This window comes from Parasteatoda tepidariorum, chromosome 10, assembly GCF_043381705.1.
Source record: "Parasteatoda tepidariorum isolate YZ-2023 chromosome 10, CAS_Ptep_4.0, whole genome shotgun sequence".
In the NCBI taxonomy this organism is placed as follows: Eukaryota; Metazoa; Arthropoda; class Arachnida; order Araneae; family Theridiidae; genus Parasteatoda; species Parasteatoda tepidariorum.
This window is the reverse complement of record NC_092213.1, coordinates 10,502,044-10,524,983: the sequence shown is the minus strand read 5'-3', so window position 1 is coordinate 10,524,983 and position 22,940 is coordinate 10,502,044. Positions and strand designations below refer to the sequence as shown.

At 31.6% G+C, this 22,940-nt stretch overlaps 2 protein-coding genes across 3 annotated transcripts in view; one reads left to right on the top strand and one right to left on the bottom strand.

Moving 5' to 3' along the window:
* Positions 1-435: 435 nt before the first annotated feature.
* Positions 436-11,421, top strand: LOC107454149 (uncharacterized). The gene is made up of 3 exons (XM_016071224.3): positions 436-786; positions 5,981-6,211; positions 8,961-11,421. Exons 1-3 carry the CDS (start codon positions 651-653, stop codon positions 9,398-9,400), a joined length of 807 nt encoding a protein of 268 aa, XP_015926710.2. The 5' UTR covers positions 436-650; the 3' UTR covers positions 9,401-11,421.
* A 655-nt stretch (positions 11,422-12,076) lies between these two features.
* Positions 12,077-22,940, bottom strand: part of LOC107454144 (adhesion G protein-coupled receptor L2) — a 44,135-nt gene continuing 33,271 nt past the window's right edge. The window contains exons 15-19 of one of the 2 annotated variants that reach the window (XM_071186669.1): positions 22,608-22,674; positions 21,137-21,237; positions 15,926-16,049; positions 15,649-15,747; positions 12,077-13,607 (exon numbers count right to left, since the gene is read on the bottom strand). In XM_071186669.1, the coding sequence (XP_071042770.1) occupies positions 13,080-13,607; positions 15,649-15,747; positions 15,926-16,049; positions 21,137-21,237; positions 22,608-22,674 (919 nt within the window). In that variant the 3' untranslated portion in view covers positions 12,077-13,079. Of the gene's footprint in view, positions 13,608-15,648; positions 15,748-15,925; positions 16,050-16,314; positions 16,734-18,444; positions 18,540-18,701; positions 18,826-21,136; positions 21,238-22,607; positions 22,675-22,940 lie in introns of those variants that run through there. The other variant, XM_071186670.1, reaches the window with a different exon arrangement.

The window sequence follows — 22,940 nt, the reverse complement described above, 5'->3', positions numbered from 1 at the left end:
TTTTCCCTATTCTATTTAATACGTTTCGAATCTTGCAAATATTTACAAAATACGAAAGCATATTGTATATAAATAAGCAAATTATGATCAAAAACAATTTATTTTGTGCAAGTAATTTGTTTTTAATTATTTCTAAATTCAATTGTAATTTATTCATACTTTATTACTTGGAATTCACTCTAACATTATGAAGGATTACATTAAAATGCTTTATAAAGACTGCTCTCAGATGCAATGTTCATTCTAATGAAAATATTATTGCACAATAATATACAAAGACAAGTGAAATATTATTGCACAATTTAATCAATATATAAATAGTCCTAATACATTTTCATATAATTTTGAAAATTTGCCTCCAGTTTTATTTCCCCAAGAGATTTGTATGTTTTTATTAAAAATAACAGATGGCAGCACAAATCGTCTCTGTATTGATCGTCTTCTCCGATCTTCCGTTTCCACAAAACATTTCCGATCAGACTAGACCAGACTCGACATTTTTCAAGCTGTCAAAGTAGGAATATATTAATCCCAAAAAAATATCTGCGACTTTCTCTCTATATTCCATATTATGATATGCGCAATCTTATAGTCTGATGTCAGACAGGATTAGTCTGAAGAAAAGTTTAAAAAAAATCGTCTGATTCAAAATGATGTGTACGGAGAATTTACTTCCGCTTGTATTTTCAAAACCGGAAATCTGGGACCAATCTCATACAAATTATACTAATAAGAACGTTAAACTGAAAGCCTGGTCGTATATAGCTGATAGATTAGGAGTAGCGCGTAAGTACTTTTTGAACTTTTTCTTTTTATTCTTTTTAATCTATTCGGGTAGGTTGTAGGGGGGGTGGTGGCGGCCATTTTGTGCGCTTTCCTCGTATAGTTTAATCATGCGCGCAGTTGCTGTCCCTTCCCCCCTAAAATGGTAGATTATTTCTATATAGATGAAAAATTTATGAATAATGGTCATATTTATATTAATTACGATTGTTTACTTGATATAATTGTAGAATGGGGATTTAGTTAGCAGTTTATATCTAAAGTTGTAAGTATAATTTAAATTATACGTACAACTTTAGATTATAGTATCTTAATATAAAATTTAAATATTTTTAATAGATTTGTAACGTTTTCAGCATTTTTTAACAAATAGTATTTAAATTAATTTTTCAAAATTTTAGCGCAGTTTTATAAAAAAAAATATTATTGTTATTTTTTTGTAGAACATATTAAAAAAATGAAGTTAATAGTGAAATTAATGTAAAATTAATTTTTTATCGATATTTTTTAGCATCATTTGATTAAAGTTTAATTTCATGATTGTTAATTACATAAGCAATAAGATTTTTTTTGAAAATCGAAATATTGACCCAATTGTATATGTTAAAAGGTAAAGTTAAAAATTTTTTTTTTATAAAAATTTTAAATTTTTTTAAAATTTAAATTTTTTTTTTACTTTTTTTGCAAAGTCTTTAAAAAAAAAGTATTTTTTTACGTATGAGTCAGTCTAACGTTCTGTTCGGGTCTCTTGCAGACGTTTTTTTCAATAAGGTAGACCTAAAAATTAAAATTTTAGTTAGGTAAACTCAAATAATTTAGAAGTCACCTTTTCCTTAAAACTAATGAGTCGTGACTGCTATCGATAGTTTTTTTTTCATTTAATAGTCACTTTTTTAAAACTTTTTTTCCCGCTTGGATTAAATTATATTTCTTTAAAAAAAATCATATTAAAATAATTGATGGCTATAAAAAGCAAATTCTGCCAAAACAATTATATATATATATGTAGCAAAATTTATTTAAACGTACTGACTTTAAAAAATTTTATTTATAAATATTTGTGGAGGCAAACAGAGGTTGGACAAAATAATGGAAACACTTCGATACTAACACATTCTTTGACATTTTTTAAAAAATACTTAGAGAATCAGTTTATAAATTTAAAAGTGTTTAGACCGTATGGTTTCTCGTACATATCAATGAAGTTAAAACTTTTTGATGTTCAGGGTCCGATAAGAAATTACAAACGGAAAACAAATGTTTTTGAACACCCTATGCCAAATAATGTACTAATAAATTTGTAACTTATAAGTATCATTTTGGTGATTACAGTCAATAATTGCACAAAATTTCGTGAGCCTAGCTTAAATATTTATAGAATTATGGACAATTTTATAAAGAAATGTTTTTTTTTTTTGTCTTGTGTTTTATTTAGCTATAATTTTAAAAATAAAAACTAAACGAAACTTTATGATTAATTTAAAATTTATTACGATTTATTATTGCCTTAAAATTCGAGAAAAGTTGGTTAAAAACTGTTCAAGATATGAGTAATTAAAGTAGTTTTTTTTTATATTGCGCATGTGCTGTAAAATTAAAAATCTTTTCTTCTTAATTTTGTAATGAATCGTATGTGGCAACTAATAAATAAAAGTCCAATTTGAATATCTTGAATATTAAAAAAATTTCTAGCAATTTGTCTAGTATGAATATCCTAAAAATTTAAACAGTTGAGAACAATTTTCTAATTTGTTTTCTTACTTTTTAACACTAGGTTTCCTAAGGACTGCTTTTAATTTCAATTAGAAAAACAATGATATATATAATGAAGAATGACACAATTTCTTAGAATTTTGTACAACATATATTTTTCTTATTGTTAATATTTACTAATAACTTGTTATATAATTGTAAATAATATAAGAAATATTAAAAATTAATTTTAAACAAATTTCTTTACACATTATTTATTCTTTTGCAATCCAGTCATTTTGAATGCTTTTGGGCAATATAGGTTTAGTATACTAAGTTTCAGTCTTTTTAGTGTTAAAAGAAAGCTAAAAATGATAGGGGCTTTCCACAAATTTTCTTTTGTACTATTAAACAAGATTTATTAAAAATGACATTGGTATTGTTGAGGATCATCCCCATAAAGGTATCGTTTCTTTCGCATGTTTTATTTCCTAATACCATCACACTTTGTTGTCCGGATTATCATTAGAAGGGTATTATCATTTGTTAATAAAACTTGTTTAATAGTACAAAATGAATTTTGTAGAAAACCATATATCATTCTGAGCTTTCTTTTAACTAATTAGAAAACTATTTAGAAAATTGCTTTCACCATTTTACATTTTTAAGATATTCATATCGGATTTTTTTTATTAGTTGCCAAATACAATTTACTACTATAATAAGGAAAAAATATGTGTTTTAAAAATTTTTTTTCCGCGCATGCGCATTATAGAAGAACTACTTAAATTACTCATCTCTTGCTCAGTTTTTAGCGAATGTTTAACAGATTTTAAAGCAATAATTTTGTAATCAATTTTAAATTGATCCCAAAGTTTCGTTTAATTATATTGAATATTTTTAAAGTTTTAGCAAAAAACGTAACAGAAAAAAATTAGTTTTTTTTTTAAAATTTGTTTATTTATAAAAATGTCTATATCTCCTTAAACATTTTAGCTAGGTTTACGAAATTTTGTTCAATTATTGCATGTAATAACCAAAATAATAGTTATTAGTTACAAATTGTTAGCTACATTGTTTGGCATGGGGTGTTCTAAATTTTTTTTCTGTTTGTAATTTATTGTTGGTCCCTCAAACCTCCAACAAGCTTTAAACTTCATTGATAGGTATGAGAAATCGCCCGATCTAAACACTTCTCAATTTATAAACTGATTCTCTAAGTATTTTTTTGAGAAATATCAAAAAATGTACTAGAATCGAAGTGTTTCCATTATTTTGTCCAATCTCGGTACATTTCATGTATACTTTACAGCAGAGATTTCCAACTGGCTGCCCGCCGGTTGGAAAGCCTTTTTTTTATGGCCCGCGAACTGAAATATATTGTTGTTTTTTTGCGGACAATTTTCATAAAAAATCTAAATGGGTTTAAAATACTTTTCATTCGCTTAAAGAAACCTAATTTCTTCGTTTCTGTAAAATTTAACATGCCAACGGTGCAAAAAATAATTTATTGCTCAGGTTTTGCATCCAAGAAAATATTTATTCAAATACAAAAATAATCGTGTATGTACCTCTTTTTTTATTTATTTATTTATTTTTTTAGTATTTTGTGAATATAATTTAGCATGTGCGTATCAGAAATTCTCCCATTTAACTTTTTGAAATCATTCATTTTGGACGAAATTATTTACATTTGTAAATTTTAAAACGCATAAAAGAGGGAATGAATATCATGTTTTATCTAAATTCCTTGAATTGAATATATCATGAGCGGAAAAAGAAAAAAAAATTAATTTCAGATGCTCGAGAATTTTTTTGTTGTTGCTATAATTCCTAATAAATCGAAAAAAATGATAATTTATCACAGAATTAAATTTAAAAGAAAAAAAATTCTTGCCACTAAGTTTTTGATTAAGAGAAGATTAAAAATGATACGTAAAAAGCATTATTTGTAATGCTTGTTATTTTGCTTTTTAATATTGCAAAAACTTTGATAAAAATCTGACAGTAATATTTAATGTTCCTTCAAACATAAAAGAGTCCTACATAAAATTTTGATGAAGTTGCGGCCCGCTATTTGACTTGTGTTCTCAATTGCGGCCCTTGGCTTCATGTATGTTAGAAACCCCTGCTTTATAACTTTGAAATAATTGAATTGTTGTTGAAGAACTCTCCTTCGACAGGAATTTTTCCACCATAAATTGCTGCATTTTAAAGGATTAAAGTTTTGAATGGAGACATGGAATATTTAAAGAGAAAATGTGTTTTCTAGAGTGTCTCTCTGCTTTCATGTACTTTTATCATCAAGCGATTAAGAAAAAAAGAAGAAAGAAACCAATAAGATAGGAAAAAGTGAGCAGTTGTTTATTTTAATTCGCGACTTTTTTTCGTTGACTCACTGAGTGGTGAGTGGTTATTTTCAAGCACATTTTTCAAATAGCTGCTCAGGTCTGAATTGACCGATAACTTTTTCTTAATTACAGATGAAGCCGTAGCAATTGTGGCTTTACCTTACGCCGTAGCCATGGTAATATAAATCGATTTAAATTTTCAAATTCTATTTTTCATGGTCAACAGGTATAATAATCCTACGTAAATAATGTCTGTTGCGGGGCATTTGCCAAGGTTCCAACATTTTAAAAATTGCTTTTGAATATCATTCCCACGCGAATGATAGTCAAAAAAATTTTTTTTTTGTGTTAGAATTACAAACGGGTAATTTTTTTTATAACTATTTTTTCCCCTAACTTTTTTTCCCTATTTTTTTTCTATGTACCCCATCTTCTATCTATTTCGGTTAAAATCATTCACCGAAATCAAAATCGTGGAACTAGAAAATAAGGTAAATTTGATTTTTTTAAAAAAGATATCACTTTGCACCGTCATCCACTCAAATTATCGTCTCTTCCCTCATTATCAATCAATCATAATATAGCACTTGCACCAGTGGGACCCCTTAATACGATCATTAAATCAAAAGACAATTTCCTTTTTTCTTTTTTTTTTTTGCTTTCTGGTCAATAATTGAGCCCTAGCTACAAAATATCTTGGGACCCCTCATCGGACCAATGTTTACTAATTTTGGCTCATTAATTTTGGCTCGTTATTTTCCAACATTGTCTCGATATAGAATTGTCTGATTCACCCGATATTTTACTGCCACCTTACAACCAATATCGGCATTATATAGAATTGTCAGATTCACCCGATATATAATATTCATTCTTCAGCCACTATAGGTTCTCTATTGGCCGTATGTCGGTCGATATTGGTCCTATAAAGGACCAATATTAAAAAATCTGGATATCCCAATGTTGGTCCCTCGATGCATGTTCATAGAGGGACCCAAATTGAGCCAATTCTGAGCCTAACTGGGGTCAAGGTAAAATTGTTGCTAGGGATTTGTTACCATAATACTGTTTTGGTACATCTTTTCAAATATCGATAATATGTATTTCTACTCAACTGTCATATGTTTTATACTAGTCAATAATCTTTTTGGCAGCGGACGTGGCGAAAGCAAGATGGACCAACTTGCGAGATTTGTTCCGACGCGAATTGAAGAAGACGCTGAGGATGGCGGAGGAGACGGGTGACGCGAATGCCTACAAGCCCCGGTGGAAACACTTCAAGAGCATGCTCTTCCTCAAAGATCAGATCATCAAAGACGAAAGTGCCAGCAGCACATTGCAGTTCGATGAAGACACTTTCTCACTCTATCCACAGACCATATTAGGTAAGCCCCAACTTCCAATTCTCCACTGTTTACTCAGATAAAGTGACGACCCTTCCTAAATAATGTTTTGAAATGGCCACATACCCACACATCATCCTCGGTAAATTTATTCGCTATCTATCCATTCAAACTGCTTTAGTCAATGAACCACCGATAGAGTCTGCCATCCCCACAGTATATATTGACTATCGGATATAGTCAATATATAGGTGATATGGTGAAAGAGACTGGTGATGCGAATGACTACATAACCTGGTTGATAGGGCGTGGGTTCAATCCCAGCTGGCCAAAGACTCGCCGCGTAGGATCCATCCGAAGACTCCCCTGATGCACGATAAATCTGCCTAGTACCGAAGTCCTTCATGTCCCCGTAACAAATAAAAACCTTTGGGGGTACTGAACCAGGAGTTTCCATGTCTTCTGGATTGGGTTCAAAATTGCAAAGCTACGGAGTTGAATATTAATAGTCGTAAACCCAAAAATTGGGTTGGCTATTCAGCGACCGATATATGTAAGCCCAGGTGGAAGCACCTTAAGAGCACGGCTCTTCCTCAAATATTTCAAAATCTTTCAGGAATACTTTTTCAAAATCATTAGCAAAGTTTGCTAAATTCTGAAAAATACTACGGGCAAAATCAGGGTTCATGCTAACATTTTTAAAGCGGAATCGAAATCCCTTTTGTGATGTTCGAAATATTCATTGCTGTTCCTCTTATTGCGATCACTGAATGGTAAATATTGTATATTTATATTCGCATGAATGTTAAAGTACTCAAATTCGTCGTTAAAACGGAAAACAACTGTCGAGGATATGACGTAGATGAATGATGGATTAGTTGTGAATAGAGCACATCGGAAGGAGATTAATTGCGGTGTAACTACCACTACGATTATTAGATATCAATTCACTAGCATATAAGACATGCTGACTTGATTCAATCTTGAGGTACTTTTGAATAGATGAAGGTTGGCATTGTTTAATGGTCTTTCCCCATATTGGTGACCCGGACCTGATATGAACACATTTACTTCGATGAATGGTACACATTGAACAGTTGATTTGCTATTTGTGACTGCGTCATCGTCCTCCTCGCGCTGTTGCTTCTCAGTCTCATTTACACTCAACGGGAGCCTGCACACACTCGACTGCTAATAGCAACACAGGAGAGTCCTCACTCTCAACCATGAACTTAATACAGCTCTCATGGCTAATGCTCAAAAACCCGGTGACCATAATCCAGCTCTCCCGGTCTTTACAGCAACTAGTGGTATCCGTTCATCGAATTTTATCCCTGATAAAATTCTGACGGGGGAGTATTGTGGCGTAACTACCACCACAATTATTAAACATCAATTCACTAGTATATAAGACATGCTAACTTAATTCAATCTGAAGGTACCTTTTGATAGATGAAGGTTGACATTATCTAATGGACTTATCGCTCATACTCAAATTTGAAATTCGGGTATTGAAATATCGTATTAAAAAATCAGAATTTGAGGAAGCATGTTGAGACGAGCGACAAATAACTCCCCCCNAAAAAACGAGGCGGATTAACGAAGGAATCTTCGCGAATCGAGTACATCAGAAAATTGTTACTCAAATTTAAAATGGACGCGTCGTAAGAACTTTGCATTAAAAATTTCGGAATTTGGATGATCCTGTAAAAATGCCGTAAAAACGAAGAAGAGCTAGGATAACTACAGAGTGAGCGATCAGAAAACGACCCGGCTTAACGACGGAATCGTTGCGAATCATGCGCATGAAATAGTGATGACTCAAATCCGAACTTCGGGTGCCGCAATATTATCGTAGTATACATAAAATACCAAAGTACATAAAAACTATGTTTTTAGGTCTCCGTAAAAACAATAAATAACCATTGAAAAATGATCGGAAAACGATGATATCGTCGTTCATCGAGAATGATATCAAGAAATGATATCGAATTCGAATTTCACGTGTCTTAATAACGTCATATTAATATGGAAAATTTTAAAAATCACGAGAAAAAAAGATATCGAAAATCTGAACCATCAAAAGTTACTAGTAATTTTTGTTGTGTTGACTGTGTTTTTCTGTATGTTTTATTTTCTAGCAATTTGCTGTTCAACTTTCATGCGTAGTCGCCGAGCTAAACAATTTTTTTTCGAATAAGCGAATTTAAGATTCATATGGNAACTTTGAAAATAATCTTTTTTTAATATAACAATTAAAGTCCGATGGCCCATTGACTTGAAAAAATATTCTATACATATGAAATTGACAGTGAGCGGGGGTACCCGCTGGGCGGGCTACCCAACTCTCCCCTATATTTCATTTTCTAGCAATTTGCTGTTCAACTTTCACTCGTAGTCCCCAGAGGAAAAAAATTTTTTTTTCTCCGGATAAGCGATTCATATTGCCAATATAGTCTACAGACTATTTAAATAAGTTACAACCTCATTTTTTTTATCTGTTAAGGTTGTTATTTTGAGTAATTTTTCGCTGTTGTTTCTAATTAAATAAACAAATTAAAAAAATTTTAATCCTTTATTTGAAATAGATCTATAGGGAGTGGAAAAGAGTGCATTTAATTCATATACTATATGAATAATATTATGTATTAAGGGATCTAGGTGGTTTAGAATAAAACAAGCCATAACATATATTTTTATATATAATGAAAGAAGAAAAAAATTGAAAATTTTGTTAGGAAAGACCCTTACGAGTTATTACTAAATTACTAATAATTAAGAACATTTTCAGAGGAGGACGGTGAAGGGAAATATGACGAAGAGGGGTATTTAGAAGAGGAATCTGTTCGCAGCTCATCGCCAAGTCATTCAGAAATCACCATCTTGCCAGATCCTTCAACCAGAAAAAGACAACGCAACAACAACAACGTGGACGACGGTAACTTCGTACAGATTTACAATCCTATTAAAAGACAGCATCGTTATGAGGCAAATACCATGCCCGATCATGACATGAACGATATGGTGAACTACTCCACTCCTCGACCCTCCAACGACATGGACGAAGACTACCACTTCGCAATGAGCCTAGTACCGTCTATTCGACGCATTCGCAGTGACAGAAAAACTGCATTTAAGATGAAAGTCTTACAGTTGATTTTAGATGAGGAAAATACCATGGAAGCTGGAAGCAGCAACGGGGAGTGGAGGCAAGATTGTAAAAAAGAATGACGAAACTTTCAAAAGCCTATCATTATTTTGTTTGAGTATTCCACTGATAACTGGACTGGTGATCTAAGAGTTTGGAGTTGATTCTAATTACTCCTGGTAACTATTCTAATTTCAATATTTACCTTTACCGGTGACTTTATGCACTATCGGACCCAGTATCTGGAAACCCAGCGTTACTGACACGGAGAGTTCTGTTGTATATATTAATATAAATTTGGTCTATCTTTTGCATCGTTGGTTGCATGTACACACACGTTTGAAAAAACTTTACATCAGTTTTAATAAATAGACATAGTTACATTGGATTTAGATCGAGCTCGAACCCAGCCGGCCGAAGACTCCCCGTTTAGTAAATGGTGACTGGTGCACGTTAAAACTGTCGGGTCACAAAGTCCTCAAAATCCCCATAACAAATCAAAACCTCTGGGGGGTACTGAATGGGAGATTGATCGTTCTCTGGTTCAGGTCAAAATTACGATCTATGGATGAATGAATGGATGTATTAATGACTCCGCCCTATATACGAGTGCGACGTATGGGTGTGGCAGAAGTCGAATTCTTGTCCATAGATGGCACCAGTGAAAAACAAGAGCAATCGCACCCTCTCTGCCTTAATGGCCGACGACAATAGTTCATATTTCGAACCACAGGCAGTAAGGAAACCAGGACAAAAATAAAAAACACCCCTACACCATGATACCGGAAACGTGGATGTCCAGATACTTTAGACCAAATAGTGTTTAGGTTTTAAAAAATACTTTCAAAATTATTTCAAGTAAAAGCGCATGGTCTCATATTTTTACTATGCATCACTCGTTGCGTGGTTGTAAATGTTTCAAAAATATGAAAATTAAGCAAATTAGGTGGAGATGAATATTTTTTTAAGATGTTATTAAATTTGCAACAATTTTAAAATATTAATTGTTGCTGTGTGCTTTAAAGAACAAGATATTTAGTTTTTCTTAAAAATGTAAAAAAATACTATCAACTAGTTTTAACAAATTACTTTTATTTTTATCTAAATGCATTGCGATAAACGAGGAGCGACAGAAAGCTTCAATAAATCTGTTAAAATATAAAGACAGACGCTTGGAAATTGTACTGAATACTAAGTATAGTGTTTTTATTTTAAATCATTTTCTTCTTAAATGCAGAGTGTTTCAAAATTATCGTTTACAATGTATATTTTTAAAAGGAGTAATGTATATTATATGTTAAAAAGGAGGTTAAAAAATATATGTATTAAGGATCGCTAATTAATATTGAGGTTATGAAGAAATAAAAACACTATCAAAAACTGTCGAATCAATGACGGATAGAAGCATCAAAACCAGTTTGATTGCCCGATGAAATTCGGGGGCGTTTCTAATAATAGTTGAATTAGAGAGGTTTGGTTAACAGGTCAAATTGTAATATGAAATTATGATTTAAAGTACTGGAATTCTAAGATTTTTTTAGGTGAAATTAAAATTAGGTATGTATTGTGATGTTTAAGTCAGATCGATTTCTTTTCGATCTCAGCTAAAGTCTTCAACCATACTTGAACTTTTACATTTTGTACCAAATGCCGTGTGATGCTTTGTTTAATTTCTCTATATAACATAAAAGTGATATGATGTTAAACTGATGGTGCGTTTATATTGACGAGAAAATCACTTGGTTTAATCCAGCTTTTGCAACACGATAACCCAGATGTATTTGATTGCATGGTCATAAATATTATAAAGACATAAAGGTATTGTTTGCTTGTGAAATATTTTTTTCAATATTTAAGAGTGTTTACCTGTATTTATTTATCATCCTTTCGTAGCTATTGTTGGTGATTATAACATTGTTGACTATCACTGTTCAATATTTTGGGTTTATGTTACTTATTCAGCCATGTATTACAACGCTTATTTTTGTGTCATAAAATTATTTAGTTATATCTTCCAATTTGAGATACATATCATTTATTTATTGTATTTATTTGTCACTGTATTTATAAAGCATTTCATAATAAAATCTGTGATATACTTGCATTGAATGTTTGTTATTTTTTTTTCTCAAATAAACTGCCTGGTTCTTAGAATTCTAACCTTTCTAAATAAGTAGACAAGTACTTAGAAGTTTTATGCAAAATTTCTAAGAATCTAGAATTTCTTAGTAATTATAAAATTATTAGAACATTTCTAAGAATCTTAGTTTCTTAGCAATCAGCAAATTACTTACAATTATCTAAAAATCTATAGTTTCTCGATAAATAGAGTAAATGTTTGAGAGCGAGTGACCTGTTAAGGAGTTATTGTGATGTATTTCACATATAAATTCTGATTAATGTTATTAGTACACGTTAAATCTGTCGGGTCACAAATTCCTCCAAGTTCCCATAACAAATCAATACCTCAGGGAGGGGGTACTGAATTGTGGATAGATCATTCTCTAATAATACTGGCCAAAATTACGATCTGTAGATGAATTAATGCTAGTATGAATAGGTCTGATCTCTAAACGTGGCTGTGACGTGTGTGTGTGAAGTCGTATTCTTCTGCATAGATGGTGCCACTGAAAAACAAGAAACGCAACCTCTGTCTTAAATTCACTTGGCTCTTTCAAGCAAAGCTTGCTAGAAATTGACAAGTGGTATTAGAAACAACAAATACATGTTACAAATATTTCAAAACTAACATACGGAAATATAATCAGAACTAGCTACTTGTTTATTTCGGATATATTTGTATGTTTTTACAGTTAAATGAATATTACATACAAAGTAAAAGAAAAATATGCAATTAAGAAAACTCAGAATTAGACATAGTGCATATTAATATACGTTTAAGCATTCTTCTGTTAATCATAGTATTATTGTGTAGTCATGAGTATATCACAATTAAAATAGTTTTAGCACTGTTTTGGAATGCAGCGCAATGCCATAATCTTCGAATTATAATCTTATAAATTTCAACCTTAATCTAACTAGCCAACCTTCAAGCATTTCTCCAATGCTTTTAAACTGTTGATGAATTTGCTACTGCTGCTGATGAATCAACTATTGCTAAAACTTAGGATTCAATGAATTAGCTATTATTTTATTATAATATTAACATATTGCATAAGTTGTTACAGCTTTAGTACTGTTTTCTTTTTAATAATACAGTGACATATTTTTCGAACCATAATCATTCATAATCTTCGAATCATGATGTTAACGATTAAGTTTTTTTTCTTTCCTGATACATTAGAAACCTTGACAAATCAGGTATTGCTGAAACGAAGCAGCTCTTGTTAAATTTTTGGTTCGGATAAATTATAGCTATTATTTTATGTTATTAATGATATATCACATAAGTTGTAACAGCTTTAGTACTAGTTTGTTTTTAATAATATGTAACACCACATAGTGTTAGAATTTTCGAACTGCAATTGTATAATATTATAATCTTAGAGCTTTGATTTTCGGGAATTAGCTATTTTTCTCTATTCGCTGATACTTAAACAAGTTTTGGAGTTGAATTTTAAAAGTTTTCTAAGTATGGTTACAAAGAACTTACAGAAAATTTTTAATAACGATCCTTTAGAATTTTTAATGAATCAGCTATAGCCGAAACTCAGATTTTGATAAATTAGCAATTATTAACTCATTCCTTGGATAACCTCATTAAAGTAACAGGTATACGTAACTGTTCTTTTATTAGACTTGTTACTTTTTAGCATCGCCGTGATAGTGGTTACCAATATAAAACTTCGTTTCGGTGGTGCTTTTTATGTTATAATTGACTCCGAAAGGATGGCGATTGCGTAGCTCGTCAGCATTCAGGACAACTCCGATCCTGACAGGATACACCACTGGAGTTTCGGCCACTGGAATTTCTGTCACTGGTGTTGAGGTTTCGGCTTCCAGGTTCACATTCAGTGTTTGGTTTTCTGAATTCCCAATACTTTCGAAATTGACAGGATACAACGATGGGATTTCCAGCAGTGGCGGCCCGGCTGGTTCGTCGTTTTTCAGGATCACATTCTGGATTTTGACTTCTGAACTGACGAATTCAGGTACACGACCGATATTGACAGGATACAAGTCTGGGATTTCTGCTGCTGGCGGTGCGGTTGGAATGATTTTGAAATCCTGATCTGTTTTGGCCGTAGAGATGTCGCTGAAATCCACAGAATTCCTTTTTGGTTCTGGTTCAATTTTTACTTTTCTGATGGAGAAAATTGTCCATGACGTCTAAATAAAATAACGAAATTAAGAATTAGCTATTCATTATCATACGTGGGAACGTTACTTTTTGAAAGTAACGAATAAAGGTACGAGTACTTTAAGCAAAAGTAACGAGTAAAAAGTAAATAGTTTTGATTTTAAGAAGCAACGAGTAAAAAGTAAATAGTTTTGATTTTAAGAAGCAACGAGTAAAAAGTAAAATGTTTTGATTTTAAGAAGTAACGAGTAAAAAGTAAAATGTTTTGATTTAATGAAGTAACGAGTAATAAGTGAAATGTTTTGATTTAATGAAGTAACGAGTAATAAGTGAAATGTTTTGATTTTAAAAAGTAACGAGTAATACGTGAAATGTTTTGATTTTATGAAGTAACGAGTAAAAAGTAAAATGTTTTGATTTTAAGAAGTAACGAGTAAAAAGTAAAATGTTTCGATTTAATGTAGTAACGAGTAATAAGTGAAATCTTTTGATTTTAAAAAGTAACGAGTAATAAGTGAAATGTTTTGATTTTATGAAGTAACAAGTAAAAAGTAAAATGCTTTGATTTTAAGAAGTAACGAGTAAAAAGTACAAGTACAAAATAAAGAAAAATAACGATTTCAAATTAAATTTCAAGGAAATCGAATGTTCAAATTAACTTTATTTTTCGTTAAAGTTCGTTAGAAAAAAATACATTAAATTTTAATTCAAATTTTAAAAAATTAAAATGCAGGAAAATGTTACAAAGTTTATTGAAATAGTGAGCGCTGTAAATATCTAAACACCAAACCAGATATCAAAATTTAATGTTTGCATACATAAAAGAGTTTCAAAATATGTTGATTTTAAAACTACCAAATCTTTGGAAATTTTGTTTTTACTTTCGGAATTTGCAGTAACTTATAGAGACTTTTGCAAAAATGTTATTAAGTGTTCAATAGAACCGCCCTCTTCTTTTGAGGAAGTTGCAATACTTAAAGGTGTTTGGAAAAAAGAAGTCAACTAGAATTTGTAATTCATTAAATTTAAAAAAAAAAAATTTTAAAAACTTCTGAAAGAAATTTTTTTTGAGGAAACTTTTTAAAAATTTTCAGAAGAAAGTAACGATTACTTTTGACATTTTCGTTACTTATTCCCAAAAAAAGTAATGGAAAAACAAGTAAAAGTATTAAATTTAAAAATAACGAAGAATAAGTAAAAGTATTAACCTTTTACTTTCACTTTCGTTACAAGTAACGTAAGTAAAAGTATTGCCTTGTATGTTCATTATTGTTTTTAAGCCACAGTGGAAGAAACCATGGGACAAAATAAAAACACTTCGGTAATAATAAGTTTCTTCAAAACCAAGTGGAAGAAAGTGTTTTTCAAAAAGAAACATCATTTATAAAACAGTTTTTTTAAACATTTATTAAAAATAATAGCGTTAATTTTCAAGTTATTCAATATATGGTGAGAAATATTGAAAAAAAATTAGCTATGTATCTTCTTACATGAAAATCTGATCATTAGATAAAAAGTTATTAAGGGCAATACCTTTTTGTCGGCCCACTGTATGTTACCGTGAATGAACGAAATCAAGAGAATGTCGTCTTTCACCAGTGAATGTCAACAATCACAGAGTCGCTTTGGTGAATGTCCGATATATTTGTTATATCTAATATCTGCTGAGGATAGATTAGGAGAAACATCAGTGTTCGGAGTACCGGTTAAATGCATGCTGGGTAGTGGCACTGAACCTTAAAAAAACATTGATGTAGGGCATACCGAGCAAATGTACACCGAGAAGTGGCAAAGCGACTATCTGATTGTCATCATTCACCTGTAGAAATGAACAACCACCAATTTCAGTCATTCACATAACATATACAATAAGTCAGCAAAAGTTTTCTGAAATATCATTAAATCGAACAAATCCATACACTCTAAGTGAATTTGGAAATATTGTAACTATTGAGAGTGCATCTGAAGGTGGAGAGTTATTCAAAGTTATACTTCGTTTTTTTTTTCACGCTTTATGTAAAAAGTGAGCAAAAGATTGCTGAAATGTTATTAAATAAAACAAAATCATACCCTAGATGTGAATTTGGCAACATGCTTTTTGTAGAAGAGGAAAAGTTGTTGGCGGACTTGGTCATTATAAATAATTTGAGTTAGAAATAGGAAAACGCCCTGTTAAAGAAAGGAAACATGTTAACATAAAATACATAATCTTAATTGAAAATCTATGCAAATAAAAGAAAATGTTTCTACGCGTGTTACAGTGAGTACAGTAAAGGGGAAAAATAAGAATTAGGAGAAAAAAAAAAGAGTCAATGAAATATGAAAGGGGAAAAGAAAGAATCATTACCTGAAGTCCACTAAGAATGACAAAGAGATAATCAGAAACTACAGCATCTGGTACTTTTAAGAAACCAGTTATCCATGTAAAGCCTAACAGAACCATCAAAGAAAACATCCCCTTACACCGTTTTCTGTTTAGAAAAAAAATTATATATATATGTAATACAAAAATTAAATACTTTTGTATTAATAAAAGTATTAAAACTTCATTCGTTTTCATAAAATATCTTTAGTAAAAGATAAGGGTAGAAATTCTATTTTGGGACTTCAAGGCTAAAAACATGCCAATGAATAATAATTAGATTTATACTTCAAAAGAGAAGTTATTTTAAGATCTTTCACTTCCATATAAGGAAAGATTAAACGATTTGCTATGAGTAATAAATAAATTNGTCAGCATTCAGGACAACTCCGATCCTGACAGGATACACCACTGGAGTTTCGGCCACTGGGATTTCTGTCACTGGTGTTGAGGTTTCGGCTTCCAGGTTCACATTCAGTGTTTGGTTTTCTGAATTCCCAATACTTTCGAAATTGACAGGATACAGCGATGGGATTTCCAGCAGTGGCGGCCCGGCTGTTTCGTCGTTTTTCAGGATCACATTCTGGATTTTGACTTCTGAACTGACGAATTCAGGTACACGACCGATATTGACAGGATGCAAGTCCGGGATTTCTGCTGCAGGCGGTGCGGTTGGAATGATTTTGAAATCATGATCTGTTTTGGCCGTAGAGATGTCGCTGAAATCCACGGAATTCCTTTTTGGTTCTGGTTCAATTTTTACTTTTCTGATGGAGAAAATTGTCCATGACGTCTAAATGAAATAAAGAAATTAAGAATTCGTTATTCATTGTCATATATGGGAACGTTACTTTTTGAAAGTAACGAATAAAGGTACGAGTACTTTAAGCAAAAATAACGAGTAAAAAGTAAAATGTTTTGATTTTAAAAATTAACGAGTAAAAAGTACAAGTACAAAACAAAGAAAAGTAACGATTTTAAAGTACATTTCGAGGAAATCAAAAGTTCAAATTAACTTTAATTTTCGTTAAAAAATGCTAGAAAAAAATTATTATTTTTTTAAAATTTGAAATGCATTAAACTTTGCATTAATAAAATTAAAATGCTAGAAAATGTTACAAAATTTATTGAAATAGTATATCAATAAATTTTCAGATTCAAATTATCAAAATTCAATCTTTGCATATGAGAAAGAGTTTGAAATTATATTAGTTTTAAAACTACCATATCTTTGGAAACCTTTTTTTTTCGGACTTTGTAGTAATTTGTAGTGACTTTTGTAAAAAAGTTATTGAATGTTCAAAAGAGCCGCCCTCTTCTTTTCGGGAAATTGTAATGCTTAAAGATATTAGGAAAGCGAAGTCAACTAGAATTTGTAATGCCTTAAATTTGCAAACTAAAAAAAAATTATTCAAAAATTTAAAAAAAATCTTTTTTGAGAAAAATTTTAAAAAATTTTCAGAGGAAATTAACGATTACTTTTGACATTTTCGTTACTTGTTCCCTCCAAAAGTAACGGAAAACAAGTAAAAGTAATAGATTTAAAAAGTAACGATGTACAAGTATACACTTTTTACTTTTGTTACAAGTAACGGAAGTAAAAGTATTGCCTTGTACGTTCATTATTGTTTTTAAGCAAAGGCGGCAAGTTTTTCCCACAGCGGAAGAAACCATGGGAAAAAATAAAAACACTTCGGTAATAATAAGTTTCTTCCAAATCCAGTGGAAGAAAGTGTTTTTCAAAAAGAAACATCATTTTTAAAACAGTTTTTTTAAACATTTATTAAAAATAATAGTGTTAATTTTCAAGTTATTCAATATATCGTGAGAAATATTGAAAACAAATCAGCTATGTATCTTTTTACATGAAAATCTGATCATTAGATAAAAAGTTATTAAGGGCAATACCTTTTTGTCGGCCCACTGTATGTTACCGTGAATGACCGAAATCAAGAGAATGTCGACTTTCACCAGTGAATGTCAACAATCACAGAGTCGCTTTGGTGAATGTCCGATATATTTGTTATATCCAAATTGATATTAATTTATTCGTTAATATTATTATATTTATTCGATATTTTAATATCTGCTGAAGATAGATTAGGAGAAACATCAGTGTTCGGTGTACCGGTTAAATGCATACTGGGTAGTGGCACTGAACCTTAAAAAAACATTGATGTAAGGCATACCGAGCAAACGTACACCGAGCAGTGGCAAAGCGACTATGTGATTGTCAACATTCACCGGTAGAAATGAACAACCACCAATTTCGGTCATTCACAGTAACATATACAATAAGTCAGCAAAAGTTTTCTGAAATGTAATTAAATAGAACAAATCCATACACTATATGTGAATTTGGAAATATTGTAACCATTGAGAGTGTAACTGAACGTCATAATCCGACCATGAGTTCGAAAGTTATACTTTTTCTTTTCTTCTCTCTGTACATAAAAAGTGAGCAAAAGATTGCTGAAATGTAATTAAATAGAACAAAATCATACCCTAGATGTGAATTTGGCAACATGCTTTTTGTAGAAGAGGAAAGTTGGCGGACTTGGTCATTATAAATAATTTGAGTTAGAAATAGGAAAACGCCCTGTAAAAGAAAGGAAACATGTTAATACAAAACACATTATCTTAATTGAAAATCTATGCAAATAAAACAGAATGTTTGTAAGCGTGTATGTACAGTGCGTACAGTAAAGGGGAAAAATAAGAATTATTGAAATATGAAAGGAAGAAAGAAAAGAATCATTACCTGAAGTCCACTAAGAATGACAAAGAGATAGTCAGAAACTACAGCATCTGGTACTTTGAAAAAACCAGTTATCCATGTGAAGCCTAACAGAACCATCAAAGAAAACATCCCTTTGCACCGTTTCCTGTTAAAAAAAAAGAAATTATGTATATATATATATATATATATACATATATATATGTACCGAAGAGCCATTACATTATGACCACCCTCCATCTATAACAATAGGCTCACCCAGGTTTTCATGACTTCTCGCACAAGAACAATGTTTTCATGGGGCACATTAGGACCCATGATCCTCATAGAACAATCCCTAACGTTTGTACTTGAACATAGTTGCAGACCAGGTTCACCCATTCATGGCGACAGTTTTTCCTGCGGGGGATAGTATTTATCAACAGGATAATGCACCATGTCATGAGGGTCGAATTGTCATGGATTGGTTCGAGGAACATTCCAGTGACTTTCAAGTCATGTCTTGGCCCTCAAATTTACCTGACCTTAATCCAATAGAGCATTTGTGGTCCTACTTGGAAAACCAAATTCGTGCTGCCACACTACCCCCTCGGAATGTGAGGGAATTGCAGGACCAGTTGGTGAGCTCTTGGTACCAGATACCTCAGACTACCTATCAACACCTTTTGGGAGCAATGCCACGGCGGGTGCTAGCAACTTTGAGGACTAAAGGTGGTCCTACATGTTATTAGCAGGGTGGTCATAATGTAATGGCTCTTCGGTGTATAAAATAAAAATAGCTATTAAAAGGAATAAAAAGCGTTACTAAAGCACTGCTATTAATCTATAAACTTTTTTTTTAAAACAAAGTATTGATTAAGAGTTTCTATCTTTTCTTTTTTTTAAAAATTGATTCTTCTTATTTTGCTTCGATATAAAGAGTGTTGTATTGCTAAATTTTCTCGCAATGATTTATAGGAAAATCTCGATTCAGACGTTGCCAGTTTAGCTGGTACACAAAAATCGTCTCATTTCAGGCGGTGGAAGTAAATGAACTCGCTTAATGGGTCCATTTGTAGCGGTTTTTTTTTGTTGGCAATACAAGTTTTAATCCGTTGCAAGTTAAGAAAAGACCACTGCGGTATAGTGTTTCAGAAATCATCCGCGAGTGCTTATAGTTTTGTTTTATTTCGTTATCAAATTATTCAAATATGCTTTCAAGCTAATATAAAAGTTTTTAAAAAGTTAAACGCGTCAGACAGAATTTCAATTCGTACTATCTTTTACGATATATATCATAGAATTATTAAAAAAAGGTTATAGTTCCGTAGACTTAATGGAATGTTAGACTTGGCGACTTATTTCGATAAATAAGGAGAACATTCGTTCCTTGTAAAGAAACAACTATATGACGTTGCTAGAGTATTTGATTTGATTGGATCACTAAAAAAGGCCCGTCTCATGCTGAGATGCAATTAACAAATCAAATGTCAAAGAAAGAATTTTTATTTTTGTTTCGCTGTAGAAAAAAATCATTTGCAAGTAATAATATTTATTATTTTTTTATCAGTTTCCTTAAACGCGAACAGAAACACGCATATTTGTTACGATTTTTAGATATCATTTTTATTAGTTCTTATTACTAGTTAATGCAAGTCAAAAGAAAACCGTGCAACTAATAATGCTTTATTTTATTATTTATTTATTATTTATTATTTTTTAGCTTGCAACAGAGTACAGCTTAGCTTCACAATAAATTTCGCCTTCTCAAAGACTTATTTAACCAATATCTCCTGCTCTATTTTTCATTTCGGAGGAGCGTTGATAACAAAAAAAAAAAAAAAAAAAAAAANAAAAAAAAAAAAAATTCTGATGCCATCGGCTAAGCTACCCTTTTTGTCAATAGAACAAGCGTCTCAGGTTTAAACAGTTTTCCTATTCTCCACACTTTTACCGCTATCGTGGTATAAACAAAGTTTGTTTTTTCCCTCTCAAGCATATTCAAACTTCTAACTAGAATGTACTGCCGTGGAAAAAAAGAAATTTTTTTTTCAAAAAGGGAAAAAAAAAAATTCTTATTTTTAAAATATTTACCAGTTGAAAGAAAATTTTCCAATTTTGTTTAATATATATGTTTTAAATATGTATATTAATTTCACTCCCTCTCAAAACATTTGTTTTTTGTATGCACGTATTTTTTCATGTTTGATAGTCTTTAATTATACATTTTATCGGTAGTTCTCGCGGAAGACAATGCATAAATTGAGCTTTCTTGGTATTAGACAAAATCAAAGTTACGCAAAAACTAAATTTTATTGAGATTTTAACTACACCCTCATTGATTTTAAAATTTTAATTGTATTATTATAGCACCATGGTTGTAATTATTGCGTTAATCATATTATAATTGTACCATTTTAACTATGTCGACAATAACATTCCGAGTAAAATTCATATATTTTAATAAAACATATATTTACAGCAGATTTTTCTTCTTCTCTTCTAGGGATTCCGACTGTTGCTTTATTTTCTGCAATTTCGTAGTGGCGTGCAACGTCAAGCAAAATATAATAAGATTGACCTAAAATAAATATATTATTATTTTCTTTACACTTGTGTATTTTAACTACAGTGAAACCTCCAGGAAAGAATACCTCTATATAGTGACCTCCGCTATTTACGACCATTTTTGGGAGGCACGAAATTTTTTCCGTAGACTCTGAATCTCTCCCATCGACGGGGCTAACTTCTGCACCAAATACGTGAAAGTTCAAATAAGGAAACACGAAAAAATATCAAAACAACAAATTTAACAAAACAAATAATTAGATTGAAATGTATTCAAAGTATTTATGCGAGGCTCTTATTTAGAGGGCCATTTTTCGTTATACAACCTCACATTGCAGCCAGAGTAACTAACATAAAGACGATACTATCAATGATTTACTTTTACAATTGAAAATTAAAATGGAAAATAAAAAGTCCTTTCAGAAAAAAACTAAGTATCTCAAACAAACAAACCTCTTCTAATTTTTTAAAGCTAATTTTCATGATATAAAACTAAATTCAAACTTAAACAAAAAACATAATTGTTCATTTATTTAAAATAGTTCAATCATTGGTGAATTTGTTTTTATTCGTAATTATATCAGAAGGGATCATTTTTATTGATTCTAAATTTTATTCATCGTTCCGGTTTTCATGACGCCTACACAAGTGTCATTTCCGCACCGTGGAAGTGACACTGACTAATATTGAAATCATCTGTGAAAGGTGATGAAAGGTCGATAGCATTTTGAAGTCGATGGAGGTAACCCCTAAGAACGACCCACCTCCATTAACGACCATTATACAGTGGAACAGAGAGTGGTCGTTCTCGAGAGGTTTCACTGTATAATGGTCGTTAATGGAGGTTGGTTTGGTCGTTCTTAGAGGTTACCTCCATGAACGACCATTATACAGTGGAACAGAGAGTGGTCGTTCTCGAGAGGTTTCACTGTGTAATGGTCGTTAATGGAGGTTGGTTTGGTCGTTCTTAGAGGTTACCTCCATGAACGACCATTATACAGTGGAACAGAGAGTGGTCGATCCCGAGAGGTTTCACTGTATAATGGTCGTTAATGGAGGTTGGTTTGGTCGTTCTTAGAGGTTACCTCCATGAACGACCATTATACTATTGAACAGAGAGTGGTCGTTCTCGAGAGGTTTCACTGTGTAACGGTCGTTAATGGAGGTTGGTTTGGTCGTTCTTAGAGGTTACCTCCATTAACGACCAATTTACTGTGGAACAGAGAGTGGTCGCTCCCGAGAGGTTTCACTGTATAATGATCGTTAATGGAAGTTGGTCGTTCTCAGGGGTTACATCCATTAACGACCATTTTACTATGGAACAGAGAGTGGTCGTTCTCGAGAGGTTTCACTGTTTAATATATATCAAAATGAAATAATTACCACAATGACGAGCAAGATGGGACCCAAAACACTCCAAATCATACCTTTCTCATGAGATATCCAACAGCTGAAATAAATCAGAATTACATGCAATGCATTTTGTTTTTATTTAAAAGTTATTCATATGTATTGAATTTGGTTTTGATCATTCGGAATTAAACTCAACTCTCGAAGGATCAAAGAAGAAGGAAGGAAATATTAAATATACTGGGTTATACAAGTACTAATATGTATATGTTACTATAAATGGCCGAAATGGGTGGTTGTTGACTTCCCATTGGTGAATGTTGACAGTCGCATAGACTCTTCGGAAGAAGTCCGAAATATATACTA